Source organism: Myotis myotis, unplaced genomic scaffold (genome assembly GCF_014108235.1).
Source record: "Myotis myotis isolate mMyoMyo1 unplaced genomic scaffold, mMyoMyo1.p scaffold_m19_p_15, whole genome shotgun sequence".
In the NCBI taxonomy this organism is placed as follows: domain Eukaryota; kingdom Metazoa; phylum Chordata; class Mammalia; order Chiroptera; family Vespertilionidae; genus Myotis; species Myotis myotis.
The window spans coordinates 43,186,044-43,208,051 of NW_023416319.1; the positions used below are offsets into that span (position 1 = coordinate 43,186,044).

The window sequence follows — 22,008 nt, forward strand, 5'->3', positions numbered from 1 at the left end:
TAGTGTGCTTAATAAATATTAAGATTACATTTTTCTCATTTCCCTATAAGTTTATACTCGACAGTAAGAGTTTTTAATGTTTTTTTAAATATTTTTTTATTGATTTCAGAGGGGAGGGGAGGGGAGGGGAGGGGAGGGGAGGGGAGGGGAGGGGAGGGGAGGAGAGAAGAGGAGGGGAGGGGAGAGGGAGAGAGAGAGGAGAGGAGAGGGAGAGAGAGAGAGAGATAGAAACATTAATGATGAGAGAGAATCACTGATGGGCTGCCTCCTGCGAAGCCCCTACTGGGGATCGAGCCCACAACTGGGGGTTGTGCCCTTGCCTGGAATCGAACCTGAGACCCTTCAGTCCATAGGCTGATGCTCTATCCACTAAACCAAACCAGCTAGGGCAAGAGTTTTCAATGTTTTGATAAATTTTAACACAGAACAATCATATAATTTTCCCACGGATTATTAAAATCACTACTTTGTGATTAAACTGAGTACTGCCTGTGCAGTATCAGGAAATCTCATCTGAAAATGAAGGGACAGAACGCAACTGATAGCTGTGTCCTAACAAAAGGACAGAACGGAACTGATAGCTGTGTCCCTAACAAAATGACAGAACGGAACTGATAGTGAAAGGACAGAAGGGAACTGATAGCTGTGTCCCTAACTCCTCTCCCAGGAAAGCCACAGAATGTATCAGTTACCCAGCCTGCCCTTATCTCGGCCAATGGGAAAGCAAGGGAAACTAGCCCCCGGTCCTCACTCAACCAACCAGAATCGACCAAGTGCCTCCACCCCCCTCCCCAAGCCCTATAAATTCTTTGTTCTCTTGGGACTCGGGGCTCTCTTGCATCCAGTAATGGAGGCAGAGAGACCAAGCTAGCTTGAATAAAAGACTCTATGCTTTTGCATCGGACTCGGTGCTCCCTGGTGGTTCTGTGGGGGGTCTTGAAATCTAGGCATAACAAAGCATCTTTTGAAAAAGTGTAAAGATAATTTAAGGATAGTGTGATAGCATATAATTCAAGGATAATGTGACTACCCACCTGTAATTCCTCTGCTGTGGAAACATCTAGTCCTGTTAGATCTTGTATTCTCATATTAATTCGAGACACCACAGGGTTTTCATAGCCAGAGAGCCAGGCACTATGAACAAGAAGAAATAGTCTTATTGATAATGTTTCAATACATGAAGACCAACAGCTGTCATTTAAAAAGCTATAATATATGGGACAATAAGTCCTTATCTATAGGCATTTAGTTGATTTGCTTGTTTAATATGATTTTTACTAATGAATGTTGCATTTTTACAAAAACATGTTATATTTTACAGTTAGAAGCTGGAAAGGAAAAATTAACCTCATTGTGGTTTCTATCAAAATAAGTGGATTAATGTAAGAAGGTTATAGAGTGCTATTTACATTGAGATTTTTTTTTCCTGTAAATTCTGGAAAAATCCATACCAAACTTAAAACAACTGCTCCTGCTAGGTAAGGTATAGGAATTGACTGGAGTGGAGGTCATAGGGTTTGAGGCCTGATTTATACAATGCTAATATTTATAAGAAAAAAATTTCACATGTTACTTGAATAAATAAATTTTTTTTTTTTTGGTTAATCCTTACGCAAGGGTATTTTTTCCACTGACTTTTTTCTTTTTTTTTTTTTAGAGAGAAAGTGAAAGAGAGGGAGGAGGGGAAGGGAAGAGAGAAAAACATCAATGTGAAAGAGACACACCGACTGGTTGCCTCCTGCATGTGCCCAGATCAGGGCAGGGACCTAATCTGCAACCCAGGTATGTGCCCTTACGGTAACCAGGAATCAAACCCGAGACCCTTCAGTTCATGGCCGACACTCCAGCCACTGAGCAACACCAGCCAGGGCTCAACATATTCTTGCTAACAGCTGCAATTCAACTGACTGGCAAAAACACAATCATGAATGAATTATTTTCTCCACACTTACACCTGTGTCATGGAACCCTACTGAAGAAAGTCATGGAACAGGGTGGCTGTGTCCCACTAGAAATGCATGACCACCAACTCTTCTCAGGGCCCTTATCTCACTCCCTCCTCTACTCTGCACCCCAACCCACCTCAGCCTCTCCCTTCCCTCAGAAGAGAGCATATCTCCTACGTCACAGAGAACACAGAAACCACAGAATCTACCTCCATTTGCATCTACCTGCTCCTTTCAGTTCGTTCTAGTTCCTTCATTCCGGCCCCAGGAGATCCCTCTCCATTATCAAAGGCGAACCCTCTGCCTTAGATTCTACTATCTCCTGCATTTTAGGAGCCGTAAGTCACTGATTAGTCCTGTCTCTATTACATAATTAACCTCCCTTCTCTATAACTCCTCCCACAGCTTTTAACTGAGCTTAAGTCTCTCCCATTAAGTAAATAAATAAAATTTAAAAGATTTCCCCTTAACTCATCTCCTTCCAGCTGCCAACCTCTTTCTCCTCCCTCTTCAAGTCAACTTTTTCAGAGACTTCTCATTTCTCAATCTATTCCATCAAAAATATTCTTACTATTATCACCCATAACTCTAACTAGGTTTTCCAATTCTTGTTGTATTTGCTCTTCCAGTAACATATCACAATGTCCCTCCTTCTTAAAACTCTCCTCGCTCACTCGTTCTCCCAGTATCTCTTCAGTCTCTGGCTGCTGCCTCCCGGTCTCCCTTACAGCCTCTGCCACTGCGTCCTGCCTCCCCCGCTGTGCCCAGCAACACTTTCAAAACATGCTTCCTCTAGCCCTAAGGCGAGTGGCACATGCTCTTCTCTCTGCCCAGAATAGTCTTTTTCACTTTGCAAAGTGAAGCCTTTGGATTATCACTCTTGTCATCTCTCCTTCCTTGACTCTTCCCCATGCCATGCTCTGTCAAAGCTTCCTAATGGTTTTTTTGAGGAAGAGGTTGGAGGAAGTGGTTACGACTAATCATAACATGAAAATGATGTGACATGATACTGCTATAAAATTTACATTTCTCACATCCATTTCAGAGGAAAATATATTAGGATTCTCTTTCATGGACTGACTTCATTCAGTAAAGTCATTTTTTAAAATAGTAACATTTTCTCAACTGTGGTATGAAGTTGTCAGAAAGACCACTATAAAACCTATAATAATAATAATTGACAGGATTAAGAACCACGTTAGTGTACCTTTTTCACTGGTAAGGCAATTGTTTGCTATGAGTGCCACAATGATTAGCAATTTTCTCCTTAAGTAACAGATACTCAATTGTTCAAGACAAAAATGAGTTCTCTAATTTTGCCCTCTTTTGGAGCACAAGCAAGTATCTTTGTTTTTTGTGTATGTAGGGAAATATTGTAAAATGCAGCTGTTGTAGTCTTCTAAATGTTTCCCTCACAATTAAACAGCAGTAATTGTTAGGCACATACCTGTGTAACATTTACAGTTTTTAAAATAGCAAGACTTCTAAATAACTTCTCCTCGCTCACTAGGCTTTCTACTTTGGCACAAGACCTGCAACATTACACATGTGACATATATTTTACAAGTTTCTTCTACGGACTGTAGTTTGCCCTCAATAAGGGTTAGTATTGCGGATTCAAACATTTTACATGTTATAGACGTTAAGTTTTCATTTCACTGAACTGAGTTTTTTTTCACTCGGGTACTTATGGAAAGGGTTTGAGCACACACATATTTGCATACATAGGTGTATATGCATTTTTAAAGTAAGACTCCAAGGCCAACTATGAGAAACAATTTTTCTTCCTTAGAAATCCTTTTCTAGGTTGAGAAGGGTAACTACTGTTTGCTAAAGGGTTTTTTGAGGCTATCGTCTCTTTATCATCTATTAACACCACATTGCCATGTCTTACTGCCTACATGCAGGTCCATTTCCTCAGCAGCACTAGCCTCTTAGAGCAGCAATTTTCAACTGAATTTTAAAAACATGTGACACCTGACTAGTCAGGGGCACTGACCTCTCTTCCCTTAGACTGTCAAATAAAAGGTAAATTTTAAAAAGGACACCTGCCAACACAATAGCCATCCCGTGTGAATGAGTCAAATTATACCTTTTTGGTCAGATCAACAAAAAACATATTTTTTGTTGTGCCACAGAATTTTAGTAGTTTGTGTGCCATGAAGTGAAAAGGTTTGAAAATCGCATCTTAGAGTACTGTGTCAGAAACAGGATGTTGTTGACTTGAGCACCCAATGCTGTTTGCATCTTTCAATAACTCATTCTCCACTTTAGGCCCAATCTTGGTACCAAAGTAACTATCAACAAAGCTCAAGAATATCTTCGTCTGTAGAACACCCAAGTATGTAACAGTTTCCATGCCTCTATGCACTCTGAATAGCTATACACCTTCACCCCAACCCCCCTGCTTTCCGAACTACATCTCCAGAGAACGCTTCCACTTACCCAGCTGCGAATGCTGCCCTCCGCCCAGAGCCCTGTGTTGTTTCAGAACCATGGTCTTTCGGTCTAAGGACACCTGCCAGCACATTATCTACCACAGCCCAATCACCTATGACAGTCATCCACCCCATTCCCAGGTGCTGCAGGGATCAGAGCACCCCAACCCCGTGGGAACCCTCTTCAGCCTATTTCCTCAAAAAGTTGAGGACTGGCTGGCACCCACTTCTTTCCCAGAAGTGTCTTTGCCTGCATATACTCTTAACATTTTCTTTGATGTAATGAAATAAAATTCTTTATACCTTTGACACTTCATGGATCACGGTGACTTTGGTGGGCACCTGCTGAATGATACCAGGGGCCTCTCCTAGTGGTAGGGAGGGTGGAGAACCATGCCCCTGTAGCCCTAGAACAGTGGTTCTCAACCTTCTGGCCCTTTAAATATAGTTCCTCATGTTGTGACCCAACCATAAAATTATTTTCGTTGCTACTTCATAACTGTAATGTTGCTACTGTTATAAATCGTAATGTAAATATCTGATATGCAGGATGGTCTTTAGGCGACCCCTGTGGAAGGTTCGTTTGACTTCCAAAGGGGCTGCGACCCACAGGTTGAGAACCGCTGCCCTATGCCTTTATCAACCCTTTCTAACCCATAGGCCTATTTCCGCCGTTACTGCCTCCTCATTATAGTTCATCTTTTCCTTGACAATGGTTGCTCATTCTTCAGTCTGACATCTCCTCTGCCCAGAAGAACACCTTCCCTTTGCCATTCTAGCAACTACCATTTCAGTCTTTTACTTTACACTTTGCAAAAGCAAGAAATGCTTGTTATAGTCAACAAATGGTTCTGGGACACTGGATAAGCACATTCAAAAGAAAGAAGTTAGACCTGTAACTCTCACCATATGAAAAATAATTAACTAAGGTTTTAAAGACAGAAATGTAAGAGCTAAAATTATAGAACTCTTAGAAAAAAGCATAGGCATATATCTTTGTGACCTTAGATTCAACAGTGGTTTAGCTGTGATATCAAAAGTACAAGCAACAATAAACAATAAATAAACTCTTTACCTCTTTAAAACTATAACTGAAAATGTCAACTAAATTTTGAAGTGTTTTTCCATAAAACACAATTTTTTGCCAAGAGCAAAGCAAAACTTTGTCCAGATAATTTTATGCTTCCCTTTTTCCACTTAATAATGAGATAACCCAAAATAGCTTCCTTTTGGTCTTATCGACAGAACCTAAGAGTTAAGTTGTACATACAGAGCAACATTTCAACATTTTTTTCTTTCTAATGATTTTCTGTTGTTAAGAAAACTTCTTATTCTTTTAATATACAATGCTTTAAAGTATCACTGGAATGCTTTCTTTGAGTAAGGAGCAATATTCTCACACTGCATGACTTTATTTCTAATACATTAGTAAGGAAGGCAAGCTCACATAAACAGACAGACATACCATTTTGGAGGTTTTAAAGACTGTTACAAAACCCCCAAAAGGAAAATATGAGTGATATAATTTGAATATTATCACTATCTTCTTCTTCTATGTCAACAGATATGGAAAATGAACATTTCACAATCAGCTAACAAAACCACTATGTAATTTTTTTTAAATCTTCACCCGAGGATGTTTTCCATTGATTTTCAGAGAGAGTGGAAGGGAAAGGGAAAGACAGAGAGAAATATTGATGTGAGAGAAACACATCAATTGGTTGCCTCCTGCATGCACCCCAACCAGGGTCTGGGCTGGGGAGGAGCCTGCAACCAAGGTACATGTCCTTAATAGGAATCGAACCCAGGACCCTTTGATCCTCAGGCCAACACTCTATCCACTGAGCCAGACCGGCTAGGGCCACTATGTGATTTTTTAAACCTTCATTCATTCATTCATTCATTCATTCATTCAATTACAGTTTACATTCATTGTTTTGTATTAGTTTCGGGTATATAGCACACCATGTGATTTTCCCCCAAAAAATCACTCAGAGCCCAAAGTGCCAGTTACAGAGGACAAAATTTGCCAAATTTTTGTCTTTAAATGCTTGAGTTAACAATGAAAGGCTAACCATCCAGACTGGTCCCTTTGACCTTAGTGGTCAATACACAGTAATACTGTAGATCTGTCCAGTCCTGTTATCTGAGAAGCACTGATCAACCCAATAGAGTCTAATACTGTTGTTAAACGTTATTCCAGCCCTAACTGGTTTGGCTCAGTGGATAGAGTGTCGGCCTGCGGACTGAAGGGTCCCAGGTTCGATTCCAGTCAAGGGCATATTCCTTGGTTGCGGGCACATCCCCAGTAGGGGTGTGCAGGAGGCAGCTGATCGATGTTCCTCTCTCATCGATGTTTCTAACTCTCTATCCCTCTCCCTTCCTCTCTGTAAAAAATCAATAAAATATACATTTTTTTAAAAAGTTATTCCAATTTTTTAAAAACTGAAACCATTCAAAGCTATTTATCTATCTCTATATTGTAAAAATATTAATATACTTTTATACTGTACTTGTTCCTTATTAACATGGGTAAATTAAATTTCAAGCACAATAAAGTATCTTATTGTAGAAAATCTGTACTCCAGTGTAAAAAAGGAACTCTTCCAAGAATAACCCAACAGAAACAAAGAAGCTTTTACTACCACACAAAATAGATTATTTATTTGCACATCTCATTTATATTACTCTAACTGGATTTTATGAGCTCATAGTTCAACTGTCTTTTCGATACACATAACTGAATGCTTACCTTTCAAAATACTGAATTCCATTCCTCTGATTTAGCCAAAATTATTAGCTCCTCCATTAAATAGCTGTAGTAAATATTTAGGGTTTCTTTAAAATATTGGCAAAGACAGAGATGGTATGCTAAAAGTTCATAGTCAGTCAATAAAGTAAATAAAAACTTTATGGTTTTTAAAGAGTAATGGATTTCCACACATACTTTTCCCCTCAAAAAAATCTATTTGTTAGTACACTGGAACATGTTTTTACTTCCAGAGAAGGTGACATAATCACTTAGAAATTTCTCAAAATATGGATATTTGAAATTCCCTTCTGACCCTTTCAAAATACAAATGTTCCCAGTACAAGAGAGATTAATTAACATCAATACACAAATTCTTTTACTTTTCATTTAGGTGCCTTTTTCAGAGGTTTAATTTATGAAGGAAACATAAAACACTTATTTTGCTTGTAGGAATCTTCAAAATTCAGATTTACAGTGATGGTTAGAAAATATCTCAACATAGCTATTAAATCCCCAAAATAGTAAAATCTTTTTTTTTTTGTTAAAATGTGAATTGTATTGGACATTTTATGGAGTAAAATCCTCTTTAACAGGTAAGACTCTCTTGTTTAACATGTATTTTATTTTTTAAATGTTTTTACTTACTTCAGAGAGAGAGAGGGTAGAGAGAGGGATAGAAACATCAATGATGAAAAAGAATAAATTATTGGCTGCCCCCTGTACACCTGCTACGGGGGACCGAACCCGCAACCCGGGCATGTGCCCTAACCCGAAATTGAACCATGACTTCCTGGTTCATGGGCCAACGCTCAACCACTGAGCCACACTGGCTGGGCATATATTTTATTTTTAAAAGTGTTTTCCCGACAGAACCAAGATGGCGGCATAGGTAAACACTAGAAATTGCTGCCTCACACAACTTCAAAAATACAACTAAAAGACAAAACGGACATCCAGAACCACAGGAAGGCTGGCTGAGTGGAAATTCTACAACTAGAAGGAAAGAGAAAAGCACACTGAGACTCAGAGGAGGTGCGGTGTGGAAGTAAAGTGCAGAGGTACAGAGGCGCACGCAGCAAGAGCTGGCAACTGAAGACACTGGTGTCTTTTTCAATCCGGAGGGAGTCTCAAGCTCCCAAATGCTCTGAACTCCAGTTCCAGGCGAGTCTCTGGGGACCCAGACTCATACGGGGAGAAACTGGACTGTATGGCATCGGTTGGAACTCACAGGCGGCTTTCTCTCAGAGGTGCTTACAGCGATTACCAGGACACTGAGACTCAGGGCCTCTTAGGGAAGGACTGAGGATCAGCCATAGCTGCTTGCTCCACCCTGTTGATCCCGAGACCCTGCCCCAACCAAGCTGTGCACAGAGGCTTTTGCATATGAATGCCCTGGCCCTTTGCAATCTGAAAATTACCTAACAAACTGCAGCTGGGTCAGAGAGACCCAGAACTTCCAAAAGAAGGCCCAAGGCCCCACAGCAGCTTGCATTGCTTCACAGCTGGGCCTCATCTGGGCACCTCCAAACCCCAAACAAAGAAGAGGAATCTGCAGATCTCTCCATACCTCCTGCTGGGTAGCCTTAGGCAGAGGCTAAATTAGCACCTCCTTAGAGATCCAAGAGCCAGTGTACCCAGTGGTCAGATTGGGACCATCCAGATTACAACTCCTCAGATCCATAAGGGACACATTCAGGGGGCAGACTCAGTGAGCACCAAAGCCCCACTGAAGCAAGTCTTGCCCCAGAACAGTGTCTCCAGCACAGAGGTTCTCCCACTGCAAACACAGCTGATTCTCACAGCCAATTGGCTTGGAGGTCAATTCCTCCCAGTGATACCTACAACAATCAAGGTTTAACTACAACAAGACTGGGCACAAAGGGGTGCACCAAGAGTGTCCACTTCAGGTAATTGGGGAGGCTGAGCCACTGGGTCCTATAGGACACCTAGCACAGAAAGCCACTCCATCAACACAGGGAAGCAGCCAAAATGCAGAGACAAAGAAACAGGTCACAAATGACAGAAATGGAGGAAAGCAAACTACTGGATATAGAGTTCAAAACCACACTTATAAGGTTTTTCAAGAATTTTCTAGAAACCACCGATAAATTTAGTGAGGCCCTCCATAAATCTAGTGAGACCCTTGAGGTTATGAAAAAGGACCAACTAGAAATTAAGCATACACTGACTAAAATAAAGAATATTATACAGAGTTCCAACAGCAGACTAGAGGATCGCAAGAATCAAGTCAAAGATTGAAATACAAAGATGCAAAAAACACCCAACCGGAAAAACAAAAAGAAAAAAGAATCCAAAAATATGAAGATAGTGTAAGGAGCCTCTGGGACAACTTTAAGCGTACCAACATCCGAATTATGGGGGTGCCAAAAGAAGAGAGAGAGCAAGATATTGAAAACCTATTTGAAGAAATAATGACAGAAAACTTCCCCTACCTGGCGAAAGAAATAGACCTACAAGTCCAGGCAGCGTAGAGAACCCCAAACAAAAGGAATCCAAAGAGGACCACACCAAGACACATCATAATTAAAATGCCAAGAGCAAAAGACAGAGAGAGAATCTTAAAAGCAGCAAGAGAAAAACAGTCAGTTACCTACAAGGGAGTATACCCATACGACTGTCAGCTGATTTCTCAACAGAAACTTTGCGGGCCAGAAGGGAGTGGCAAGAAATATTTAAAGTGATGAATACCAAGAACCTACAACCAAGATTACTTTATCCAGCAAAGCTATCATTCAGAATTGAAGGTCAGATAAAGAGCTTCACAGATAAGAAAAAGCTAAAGGAGTTCATCACCACCAAACCAGTATTATATGAAATGCTGAAAGGTATCCTTTAAGAAGAGGAAGAAGAAAAAGGTAAAGAAGATACAAATTATAAACAAATACACATCTATCAACAAGTGAATCTAAAAATCAAGCGAATAATCTGATGAACAGAATAAACTGGTGAATATAATAGAATCAGGGGCATAGAAAGGGAGTGGATTGACTATTCTCGGGGGGGCGGGGAAGAGGTGTGGGGGGGCAGGAAGAGACTGGACAAAAATCATACACCTATGGATGAGGACAGTGGGGGGGGGGGGTAAGGGCAGAGGGTTGGGTGGGAACCGGGTGGAGGGGAACTATGGGGGGGGGGGGGGGGAAGAGGAACAACTGTAATAATCTGAACAATAAAGATTTAATTTTTTTAAAAAAAATGTTTTCCCAAGAGTAAAGATAAAATCACTGTGCTATGGAATTCCCTTTTAACTAGGATGTTTTAAACAGAAATACTCACATACTTCGTATAATTTGCAAAGGCTGGGTGAATTTATTCTGGTGTTACTCAGTCTTCTAATGCTACTCACTAAGCATTTTCTGCTGCTATATATAATATAAAGTATGGTTGTGCCTTTCTCAAAAACTTAATAAAATTGTTTCTCAGAGCTATAAAATTAGAATATTTAAAAAATAATTTCAATATGTTTAGAAATATTTAGTTCTCAATGAAAAAATGTTTGTAGGTCACCTTTCCAAGAATAATTTATACTGACTTGTTGGTAAGAGTCCAATGACACTGTGGGCTGGATATTTCTTCAAAAGGTGCACTGAATATATGAAAACTGACTTCCAAAACTCTAAATTCATTAAATTTTGGTTCACATGCTTCCTAAAAGCATCCAAATCTGGAGAATTTGGATATTTATAACCTTTATGACAGTAAAAATGCCTAAAAACCATGCAGTAATGTCTGATAAAATATGTAATGGCTTAAGTTACTATTTTCAAAAATAGATGAGGTTAATTTTTTTAGACATGACACATACTACAAATTAGTTTCTGCAAATCCTTATCATCTATTAGTGCTCCTGAATCAAAATAATATTATAGAAAATTTTAATTATGTCTTTTAACTGGGGTAAGGGCGAAGGCAGTAGTATAGGGCAGACAGTCAAGAAACCAGGATATGTTTGTGGGGATGATGAAAGTTAATATATGAAGAACATATAGCTCTGCCCCAAAAGAATAAGGAAACATATCAACACAATCCCTCCATCCTTCCTAGTACTTTTGCTGTGACTTACAGCAGTAATATTCAAATCCTTTTCATCTGAGTATCTCCTAAAATAGTTTTTAAAATCTATGTACTATTTTGTACAGTTTTCTAGTTGACAACTAAAATTTTTTAACATAATAGTTTCAAAGGATGAAAATAGTGGTAATTTCTGAAAAATGATGATTTTAATATATCCAATGGACTCTACCATAATGATTTGATGCCCTCCACCATCCACTTTAAAAAAAAATACATTAATAGCCCTAGCCAGTTTGGCTTAGTGGATAAAGCATCGGCCTGCGGACTGAAGGGTCCTAGGTTCAATTCTGATCAAGGGCATGTGTCCGTGTTGCGGGCTCGATCCCCAGTAATGGGTGCACAGGAGGCAGCCAATCAGTGATTCTCTCTCATCACTGATGTTTCTCTCTCTCTCTCTCCCCCTCTCCCTTCCTCTCTCAAACCAATAAAAAACATATACATATTTTTAAAAATACATGAATAAAGTGATTTGTAATACTTAACAATTTTACATCACTTTTTCCCTTGGACTTTCATTTTAATTCCATTCTTATCCTAGAACAGCGGTTCTCAATAGGGTGGAGAGGTGGAGTCCTGGGGGATGGTGGTGGAGATTTTGCCTACCCAGGTACAGTGTCTGGAGCAGCCGTGGGCAAACTACGGCCCACGGGCCGGATCCGGCCCGTTTGAAATGAATAAAACTAAAAAAAAAAAAAGACCATACTCTTTTATGTAATGATGTTTACTTTGAATTTATATTAGTTCACACAAACACTCCATCCATGCTTTTGTTCCGGCCCTCCGGTCCAGTTTAAGAACCCATTGTGGCCCTCGAGTCAAAAAGTTTGCCCACCCCTGGTCTGGAGACATTGTTGATTGTCACAACTGGGGTGAAGGGTGTTACGGGCATCGAGTGGGTACAGATAGAGATGCTGTTCAACATCCTACAAAGCTCAGGACAGCCTCCAATGACAAAGTATTATCTGATCCAAAATACCAGTAGTGCTGAGGTTGAGAAGCCCTGTCCTAGAGTGATATATTTCTATGCCTAAAAGTTTTTTATCATATTACTAGAGGCCCAGTGCACGAAAATTCATGCACTCGGGGGGAGGTCCCTCAGCCCAGCCTGTGCCCTCTCACAGTCTGGGAGTCCCCAGGGGATGTCCAACTGACAGCTTAGGCCTGCTCCTGGAGAGGGCCTAAGCCTCAGTCTGGCCTCCCTCTGCGGGAGGCTACCAGATGGGCTGATGAGGGGACAGCACCGACCGGCGAGCAGGCCACCCCCCATCACCCCTCTGTGGCAGCTGGCTGCCGCCACATCCCCCCCATCACCATCCCCTCCCTCTGCCCACTAGCATGTGCCTTAGCTGGCCTGGCGCTGCTTGCTCGCTGGTCCACGCCCCCGTTGACTGGTCATTCTGCCATTTGGTTGATTTGCATATTATACTTTTATTACATAGAACTTCTCTACAAAAATATCTATGCAAATTGATAAAGTATAAATCTATAACATAAAGGCCTGTTAAAAATGTCTCCTGGAATGACTTATAATTATTGGTAATACAGTTAATCTAAACACAGTTAGTCATTATCAAATATAAAAAAAATAAATTAAAACTAGTGACCCGGTGCGTGAAATTGTGCACCCCCGCCCACCCGCACACTGCCCTACCTTGACACCCTAACCCAGCCGTGGGCAAACTACGGCCCACGGGCCGGATCCGGCCCGTTTGAAATGAATAAAACTAAAAAAAAAAAAAAAGACCATACCCTTTTATGTAATGATGTTTACTTTGAATTTATATCAGTTCACACAAACACTCCATCCATGCTTTTGTTCCGGCCCTCCGGTCCAGTTTAAGAACCCATTGTGGCCCTCGAGTCAAAAAGTTTGCCCACCCCTGCCCTAACCTCTCCACCCAGAGCTTGAGCGCTCCTGGCCCCGCCCCCAACCCCTCCAGCCTTCTCTAGCCGCTTCAAGCCCCACCCTTGGTCCCATGAGTCACCTCGGGCTGGTCCCGACTCCTCCGGTGCCTCCCGCTTCCGCCCGGTCTCCGAGCAATGAGGCGGCTCCGAGGAGTGTGTGGCACTGGAGGAGTGTGTGGAAGCCTCCTGCCTACTCCGGAGTTTCGAGCGCCACTTCCTGGCAGCGCACGCACTGTGATCCTTCCCCTGGCAGGTAGGCGGCAGCATGCTGAGTGCAAGCAGTGGGTAGCGAAGGGCCGGTGAGTGGGGGCACTATGGGCTCTCACCCCTGCCCTCCTCACCACGGGATGGTCCTGCCTCCTCCAGGTGCCTCCCGCTTCCGCCCCATCTCTGGAGCAACGCAGCAGCTCTGCCCTACGGCACACACAGCCTCCTGCTGAATGGTCGTTACGGCGTGAGGGTGTCATGACCATTAGCATAGTAGCTCTTTATTATATAGGATGTTCCTATTGAGATGGATTGGGCTTATTTTGTAATTGTCAATTAGGTATTGTACCTGTGGATAAATATTACTTGTTGCTAGAATGAGACTGAATTCAGCTCAATTATATTTCTATTTTCATTTTTATGATATTTAAGAAACCTAATTAACATACTTAAGTAGATGGAAAATGAGTTCTGTTGAAATAATATAACTCATTCTGTGAGCTCCTTTTACCTTAAATACATAAATTACAGTTATCTATTATTAAAAATTATTTCAGTGATCTAGACTTTGGTAGATTCTCTTTAAACATTGTACATGTGAAAGAATTTAAAACCAATGGATTTGCAAATAATTTGTTATATAATCTTTAAAGGCATTTACTTTCTTAATACCTATAGCTACTGGGTTACCCAGAGATGTTTAAACCCCTGCTTTACTATATACAGACCAAGTTAGGCCTTGTTCTATGAAGTCTTTGGGAACCCCCCTTCAATATGAGAATACAACTTCACTTAGCTGGCAGGGTTTGGGGAGTCACAGCAGGGTGTGTTTTTTTTATTATTGATTTTAGAGAGAGAAGATAAAGAAGGAAGAGAGGAAGATAAAGAAGGAAGGAAGGAAAGGAAGAGGAAGAGGAAGAGGAAAGGGGAGGGAGGGAAGGAAAGAGCGAAACATCCATTGGTTGTCTCTCTTATGCACCAGGACTGGAATTGAACTGCAACCTGGGTATGTGCCCTGATGGGGAATTGAACCCGCAACCTTTCAATGCTTCAACCAACTGAGCCACACTGGCCAGGGAAGGATTTTGAAATTTAATAAATCTCTATTAATTTCCCCATAACCATGTTTGTTTATTAGTCCATCATGAAAATTCAGGTGTGGTTGTCATCAAACACCTATGCCTAACAGCCTAGGTCTCTGAAACCATATCATGAGTTTTATGAAAATTAGATTTTCAATAAAGAAAATGGTCCAAATATGACTAAAGTTCTCTCCATTACTCCCTTACCTCTTAGATACTCTGTACTGTGCTGTGGTCAATTTTCCAGTCTCAGGGTCATGTACTGTAGCTCGGCTCAGCTACAAAAAAAGAGAAAGGACAAGCACTTACTCACGTAGCAGGCAATTTTGGACTTTTGTTTTATTTTGTTTTGCCAAGCCACAGGTGATTGGAAGGGTTCAGATTGGTCTGGATGGTAGATAATGGTTTCAAATCAGCAAAAACATTTAGAAATGTGGCAATTAGAAAAGCCACTTCCAAATCAAGAGAAAACGAGTTGACAAATTTTTGTTGTGTATTTATTGTCCTTTCACTTTTTTTTAAAAAAAAAATCATTTGAAGCTGTATGTAAATGACTTATATAGCACTGGGTTTCACAGGAACTTTCTCAAATTTAGAAGTTTAATGTTCTTTAAATATTATAACAAAAGAATAATTAGTAGTCTCTTTGAATTCATTTTTTTAAACTCTCACCAAGACAAAACTGTTGTTAAGTCTCTCTGGGAAAATAAAAGGCAACTAAATTCACAAGTAATAGCAATTGGAAGAGAAATAAGAAAAATAACTCTGTTCTTTCCATCACCAACTTTTAAGTCAGCAAGGTTTTTAAAATAAAAACTCCAACAGGAGGAATACAGATTACTCCAAAATGACAATGGTATTTTACAAGATGTATGAACAAATGCCAATACAATCACCATGAAGGCTGATGTAAATTCACAGCATTTATGAATGTTAAGAGAGCTGCATAAACAAAGACCGCTGCTTTTGCTTTTTCTCCCCCTTGGCAAGAAAGGGGAAAAAGAAAACAAGTATCAAGCCATTTCTTGGATATTTAATTCCTGACCAGAACAGAGATGCAACGCCTATTAATTCCCTAAAAATAACAGACCAATTAAAAATTAAAAACAGAACTTCTAGTTAATGGGAAAGACCTGTGAAACACGAAGCAGTTTATCCATGTGTATATAAACAGGCGGTGACTGGAGCTGGAGACTGAAAATGACCTACTTCCTTGAAATGAATAATTCCTGTAGGATGTACAAAACACTCATTAGAGATCAAAATATGCAGCATACACATCTCTTACCTTTTGCTAATTCTGTAATGTACCGTCTCCAAGTCTCCTGTTATTGGATTTGAAATGGTGGCTCGCCTCAGCTGTGAAGCCAACCATCAAAATACTTGCATTACAAAACAAAAATGTATCACATTTACCCAACCAGTCAGAATTCTAGGATTTTTTTATAATGGAAGCTGAAAAGAGAAAACAGCTCCATAGACTTCCAATCACCTTGTGTTGAGCTTTGAAAGCCCATGTGTTTTTTTTAGGTTTTTATATATTTTTTAAGTTATTTTAAAAAATGTTTTGTTTTGCATAAATAGAGGGTACTTGAAGAGATTAAAAATTTAATTTCTCTCAATGGTTAGAGCATGTGACAGTGAGAAAAAGAGAAATTCCTAAAATTTGAAGTCTAATTTATAGTTATAAAAATGGTTATTTGCAATTAATGATCCATTCCAAACTTCTGACTTTAATTTTTTTTAGTGATACTATTTCACAAAGGTTAATGTTCAAAATTTATTTCAAGGTCCATCTTTTCTTCCTTCAAGATATCTGCTCATATATTTCACTTATACTGTGAAATAATCTTGGACTGAGCACAATGCAAATGAAAAGAACTCATAAATGTAAAAATCATTTAAAAAGATGACAGTCGAGACAATGACTTTACACTTCTTTTTTAAAGGAGGATGATTCTGAGGTTATCAAAACAAACATGAAATTCTTACTGCCACTGAATCTGTTGACATATTAAAAATAAAACCACTGAGGCATCCCTTTGGAAGACTTTGGCCTCCATACCTAGAGACATAAGACAATCTCCAGGATGAAATGAACTCTTTATAAATATTCTACCAAGATACTTTAGTTTACTGGGCTTATTGACTACAAATTATGGACTACAATAGAAATCTTGGACTACAAGAGAATGATAGAATATTATGTAATTATTAAACAGAAACTTTTAAGGATTCACATGTAAAGCAACCATATTTATTAGACTGCCTTTTCCATTTAAAATGTAATCTTTGGTAAAAAAAACAAAAACAAAAAGTAGCAATTTGGAAAAGCAGTAAAACTTAACAACAATTCTAACTCTGTCATTCTGCAGTACAACTATCCAGATAATTCAATCTTTACGATATAACTAGGATCAGCAAATGATGCCATGGGCCAAATTCAGCCTGCCACCTGCTTTTGGAAATGAAGTTTTATTGGAATATAGCCATACTCATTATATGCTATGGCTGCCTTTGCACTACAACAGCAGAGTTGAGTGGTTTTGACAGACTGTATGGCCTGCAAAGCCTAAAAAGTATTTACTATCTGGACCTATAAAGAAGAAATTTGGTAACTCCTGTGTAATAAAAGAGCAAAAATATGCAGTGTGTATTAAACAATCTCTTTATGAAAGTAATGACAGTTTGTACTTTACAATGAAGACTAAACATGTTTTAAAAACAAGCTGATGGTAAAAATAAATAAATAAGGCAAGAGCATAAAGGACAGTCTTTCTCATATTCTCACAAAAGAAGAATTTCTACACTAAACACTAAGTTTATAGGATTGCATTTACATAAAATTGTTTTTCTTATTAAGATAAATGATGTAGGTTAAAGTCAGAAAGCTATGATGTTATTATTTAAAATTAGCCTGATGCTTGTGCCTAACTATTTCCAGTAATAATGTGCCTTAAAAGGAATAAAAATACTTTAAATATTCTTTCAGATAAAAATAATAGAAGAATGAAAAATTTGATTTTTGATTAGTCTCTGAGACTAAAGGGCTCCAAAGTACTTAGAAAACTTTTCAGAAGGATGCTGAAACAAATTTAAGTGTGAAATAAAAATCTCATCTATTATTTTCATAATTAAGAGTTTAAAATCTATTTCCATATAATGCTATTAAACAATGTCACCCCAATAAACTTAATTTTTAAAAAACCAATTTGCAAGATATATTATTTGTTTTGGTAACAAACTAAGGAAAAACTGGTATAAATACAGTTTAGTTAACAACTCCATTATGATGTGGTGATGCTATCTAAAACTATCTGTGGGGTTAGTGCCATATCAACGATCTTTTCTGTAATCTTACAAAGGAAAAACTGATACACAGTTATATAAATTAAGAGGGGAAAAAAGTTATTTACCCTTGGTTTTGCTAGATCTTTGACAATTTCAATTTCTGCATCAGAAATAATATCATGGAAGCGAATAATACGAGGCTTGTCCCACTCATCCTCCTGTTTGGCTGGAGCCAGAATAAATTTAGGATTCCGGTTTCCATCATGGTAGCGGCAAAAGAGTTTTTTCTGTCTCCGAGGAGTCTAAACATAAAGTTAAAAAGATGATAAATATATTAGAGTAATAACATTTTTAATGCTTGTTCCTATGCAGATAAGAAACAGTAATCATGCTCATGAATACACAAAGTTATCTGCAGAAGACGACCAAAAAAACCAGTTCTTTACAAATACTTTGCATCAAACAGGACCTTCAGGATTTTTTTTAAAATATACATTTTTATTGATTTGAGAGAGGAAGGGAGAGGGGGAGAAAGAGAGAGAGAGAGAGAGAGAGAGAGAGAGAGAAACATCAATGATGAGAATCATTGATCGGCTGCCTCCTGCACACTCCCTACTGGGGATCGAGCCTGCAACCCGGGCGTGTGCCCTTGACTGGAATCAAACCCAGGACCCTTCAGTCTGAGGCCAACACTCTATCCACTGAGTCCAACCAGCTAGGAGAGGACCTTCAGGATTTAAATTTTTTTATTAATGATTATTTTCTGGGAGAGAGATGGTAGACCTTAAGAAAAAATGTAGGGTTTTTTTACCCTCCTCTCATCAAAATAAAGTTCAGTTGTTATAAATATGAAATAAATGTTATAGAAATATGAAATAAATTATCAGCATTGCTCTAAACTTCACAAAGTAACTGGACAACATTCTGAAAGAAAAAGTTTCTAAAAGGAAAACAAAACAAAAACAAAAAACCTAACCAGGTTTTGATTAAAAACAAACAAAACAAAAAAACAAAAAACAAAAAAACTCTCAAATACTTATGGCCAAAAAAATTTTTTTCAAAGGTTGGTTTTTTTTTTTAAAGCCAAAATAAAAATGGGTAGCTCTAAACAAGAGAAAATAAATTATTAAACTAAGAAATCAGGTGCTTTTATTAGTGGGTATTTAAAATAGAGCGGACAACAGAGGAGAACCAAGATGGCGGCATAGGTTAACGCCGGAGTTTGCTGCTTTGAACAACTACTTCAAAAGTGAAACCAAAAAACGGAAGGGACATCACCCAGAACCACAGGAACGCTGGCTGAGTGGAAGTCCTACAACTAGGAGGAAAGAGAAACGCATACGGACACTCAGAGGAGGCGCAGTGCTGAAGTCAAAATCTGAGGTGCGGAGTGCGCGGAGCGGGCTGGCGGCGGAGGGCGCGGTTGGCGTTTTCAATCGGGAGGGAGTCGCAGACTCTGAGCTCCAGATCCGGGCGAGTCTTTAGGGACCCAGACTCAAACGGGAGAAGCGGGACTGTCTGGCTTCGGTCAGAGCGAGTGCAGCTTTCTCTCTGAGCTTTGCAGCGGGTGCTGGGACTCAGAGAGGCAGAGCCCCTGGGGACAGGACTGAGAGCCGCCATAACTGCTCTCTCCGGCCCACCCTGTTGATCCTGTTCTACCCGCCCCGCCCAAGCCCTGCACACAGGCATTTGCCGGATAGCCTCAGGCAAAGGCTAGATTAGCACCTCCCTAGAGGACAGAAGTTCTCTCACTACTGACACAGCTGATTCTCATAGCCACTTGGCCTAGAGGTCAAACCCTCCCTGGAATTAGCTACAACAATCAAGATTTAACTATAAGACTGCAAACAAAGACCACTAGGAGGTGCACCAAGGAAGCATAACAAAATGCGGAGACAAAGAAACAGGACAAAATTGTCAATGGAAGATATAGAGTTCAGAACCACACTTTTAAGGTCTCTTAAGAACTGTCTAGAAGCCGCCGATAAATGTAGTGAGATCCTCAAGAAATCTAATGAGACCCTCGATCTTATATTGGGGAACCAACTAGAAATTAAGCATACACGGACTGAAATAACGAATATTATACAGACTCCCGACAGCAGACCAGAGGAGCGCAAGAATCAAGTCAATGATTTGAAATGCGAGGAAGCAAAAAACACCCAACCGGAAAAGCAAAATGAAAAAAGAATCCAAAAATGCGAGGATAGTGTAAGGAGCCTCTGGGACAGCTTCAAGCGTACCAACATCAGAATTATAGGGGTGCCAGAAGATGAGAGAGACCAAGATATTGAAAACCTATTTGAAGAAATAATGACAGAAAACTTCCCCCACCTGGTGAAAGAAATGGACTTACAGGTCCAAGAAGCGCGGAGAACCCCAAACAAAAGGAATCCAAAGAGGACCACACCAAGACACATCATCATTAAAATGCCAAGAGCAAAAGATAAAGAGAGAATCTTAAAAACAGCAAGAGAAAGAAACTCAGTTACCTACAAGGGAATACCCATACGACTGTCAGCTGATTTCTCAACAGAAACTTTGCAGGCCAGAAGGGAGTGGCAAGAAATATTCAAAGTGATGAATACCAAGAACCTACAACCAAGATTACTTTATCCAGCAAAGCTATCATTCAGAATTGAAGGTCAGATAAAGAGCTTCACAGATAAGGAAAAGCTAAAGGAGTTCATCACCACCAAACCAGGATTATATGAAATGCTGAAAGGTATCCTTTAAGAAGAGGAAGAGGAAGAAAAAGGTAAAGATACAAATTATGAACAACAAATATGCGTCTATCAACAAGTGAATCTAAGAATCAAGTGAATAAATAATCTGATGAACAGAATGAACTGTTGATTATAATAGAATCAGGGACATAGAAAGGGAATGGACTGACTATTCCTGGGGGGGAAAGGGGTGTGGGGGATGCGGGAAGAGACTGGACAAAAATCGTGCACCTATGGATGAGGACAGTGGGTGGGGAGTGAGGGCGGAGGGTGGGGCGGGAACTGGGAGGAGGGGAGTTATGGGGGGAAAAAAAGAGCAACAAATGTAATAATCTGAACAATAAAGATTTAATTAAAAAAAAATAAAATAAAATAGAGCGGACAACAAAGCAAATAAAAGTTTCTTTCAATCACCTATGTAGTATTAATAATTAAGTTAATGCATTGCTGATTGCTCTCTTGATTAAACAAGTATGACATATATGAAGTAGGAATAATATTAGTTTTGCTTTAATTATTAGTTAACATACTAAAACAAACAATGATTCATGTTTATTCTCCATGTACTTTATTTACCTAAAATAAAATCCAAAGTTTCATATCAAATAAATGTTTTACATAATAATGATATGAACTTATTCTGAGAAAAAGAATGCTCCTTTGATCTTGGGCAGGTTTGGCATGTGTGTGTTATATTAACAAACTGACAAATTAGCAGACTAATGTTTTATACTTAAAAGATCTATTTTGCTCTCTTCTTTAAGAGTTATTAAGAGCAATAAAACACATGTGCTGTCCTACCCTTTTTGGCTCAGTGGATAGAGCGCCGGCCTGCGGACTGAAGGGTCCCAGGTTCGATTCTGGTCAAGGGCACGTACCTCAGTTGCAAGCTCCTCCCTGCCCCAGGCTCGTGCAAGAGGCAACCAATTGATGTGTCTCTTTCATGTCAATGTTTCTCTGTCTTTCCCTCTCTCTTCTACTCTCTCTAAAAATCAATGGAAAAATATTCTTGGGTGAAGATTAAAAAAAAATAAAACAAACATGTACTATTTGAAATTTGAATACTTAACTAAATTTTGATGATATAATGGAACCACTGTAAATTCTTTTAGGTGTGATAATGGTATTGTGGTTATTTTTTTAACAGTCCTTATTTATAAAAGATACTAAAATATTTAGATGTAAGTTTTTAAAAATGTTTCATGAGTCTAGCAAAGTGTTATAATCCTTGTCTTTACTATTAGCTCCCAAAGAAAGAGTAGACTTGTTCTTCCAGGACTTCATCAACTTAGAACACCCAAAGGTGTCAACAAAAATATGGTTGACTTTTTGATGTTAGAGGTTATGCTGTCAACAGTAAATCATCAAATATCAAAAAGTCATCAATACCAAAACATAAAGCCCCGCCTGAGTTTATCAGTAGTAGAGAAAAAGTTAAACACTATGTATTCAAATGTTTACACTTAAAAATACTTACTTTGAAAATTCACTAATACACTTCCTCCCACTTATGCTCACCTTCAGCTGGACACTAGTACCTTAAGAGAGGGTTCCATTACCAGTTAA

The 22,008-nt window shown here is 39.3% G+C and overlaps 1 protein-coding gene across 7 annotated transcripts in view; it reads right to left on the reverse strand.

Moving 5' to 3' along the window:
- Positions 1 to 22,008, reverse strand: part of P4HA1 (prolyl 4-hydroxylase subunit alpha 1) — a 77,475-nt gene that overhangs the window by 19,247 nt on the left and 36,220 nt on the right. For 4 of the 7 annotated variants that reach the window (XR_004972233.1, XR_004972231.1, XM_036337056.1 and 1 more), the window contains exons 8-10: positions 17,842 to 18,018; positions 15,714 to 15,784; positions 1,035 to 1,134 (exon numbers count right to left, since the gene is read on the reverse strand). Coding sequence is in view for 3 of the 7 variants with exons in the window: in XM_036337056.1 (XP_036192949.1) it covers positions 1,035 to 1,134; positions 15,714 to 15,784; positions 17,842 to 18,018 (348 nt within the window). In the remaining 4 variants the exon portion in view is untranslated. Of the gene's footprint in view, positions 1 to 1,034; positions 1,135 to 14,632; positions 14,704 to 15,713; positions 15,785 to 17,841; positions 18,019 to 22,008 lie in introns of all 7 variants that reach the window. The other 3 variants (XR_004972234.1, XR_004972232.1, XM_036337057.1) reach the window with 1 other exon arrangement.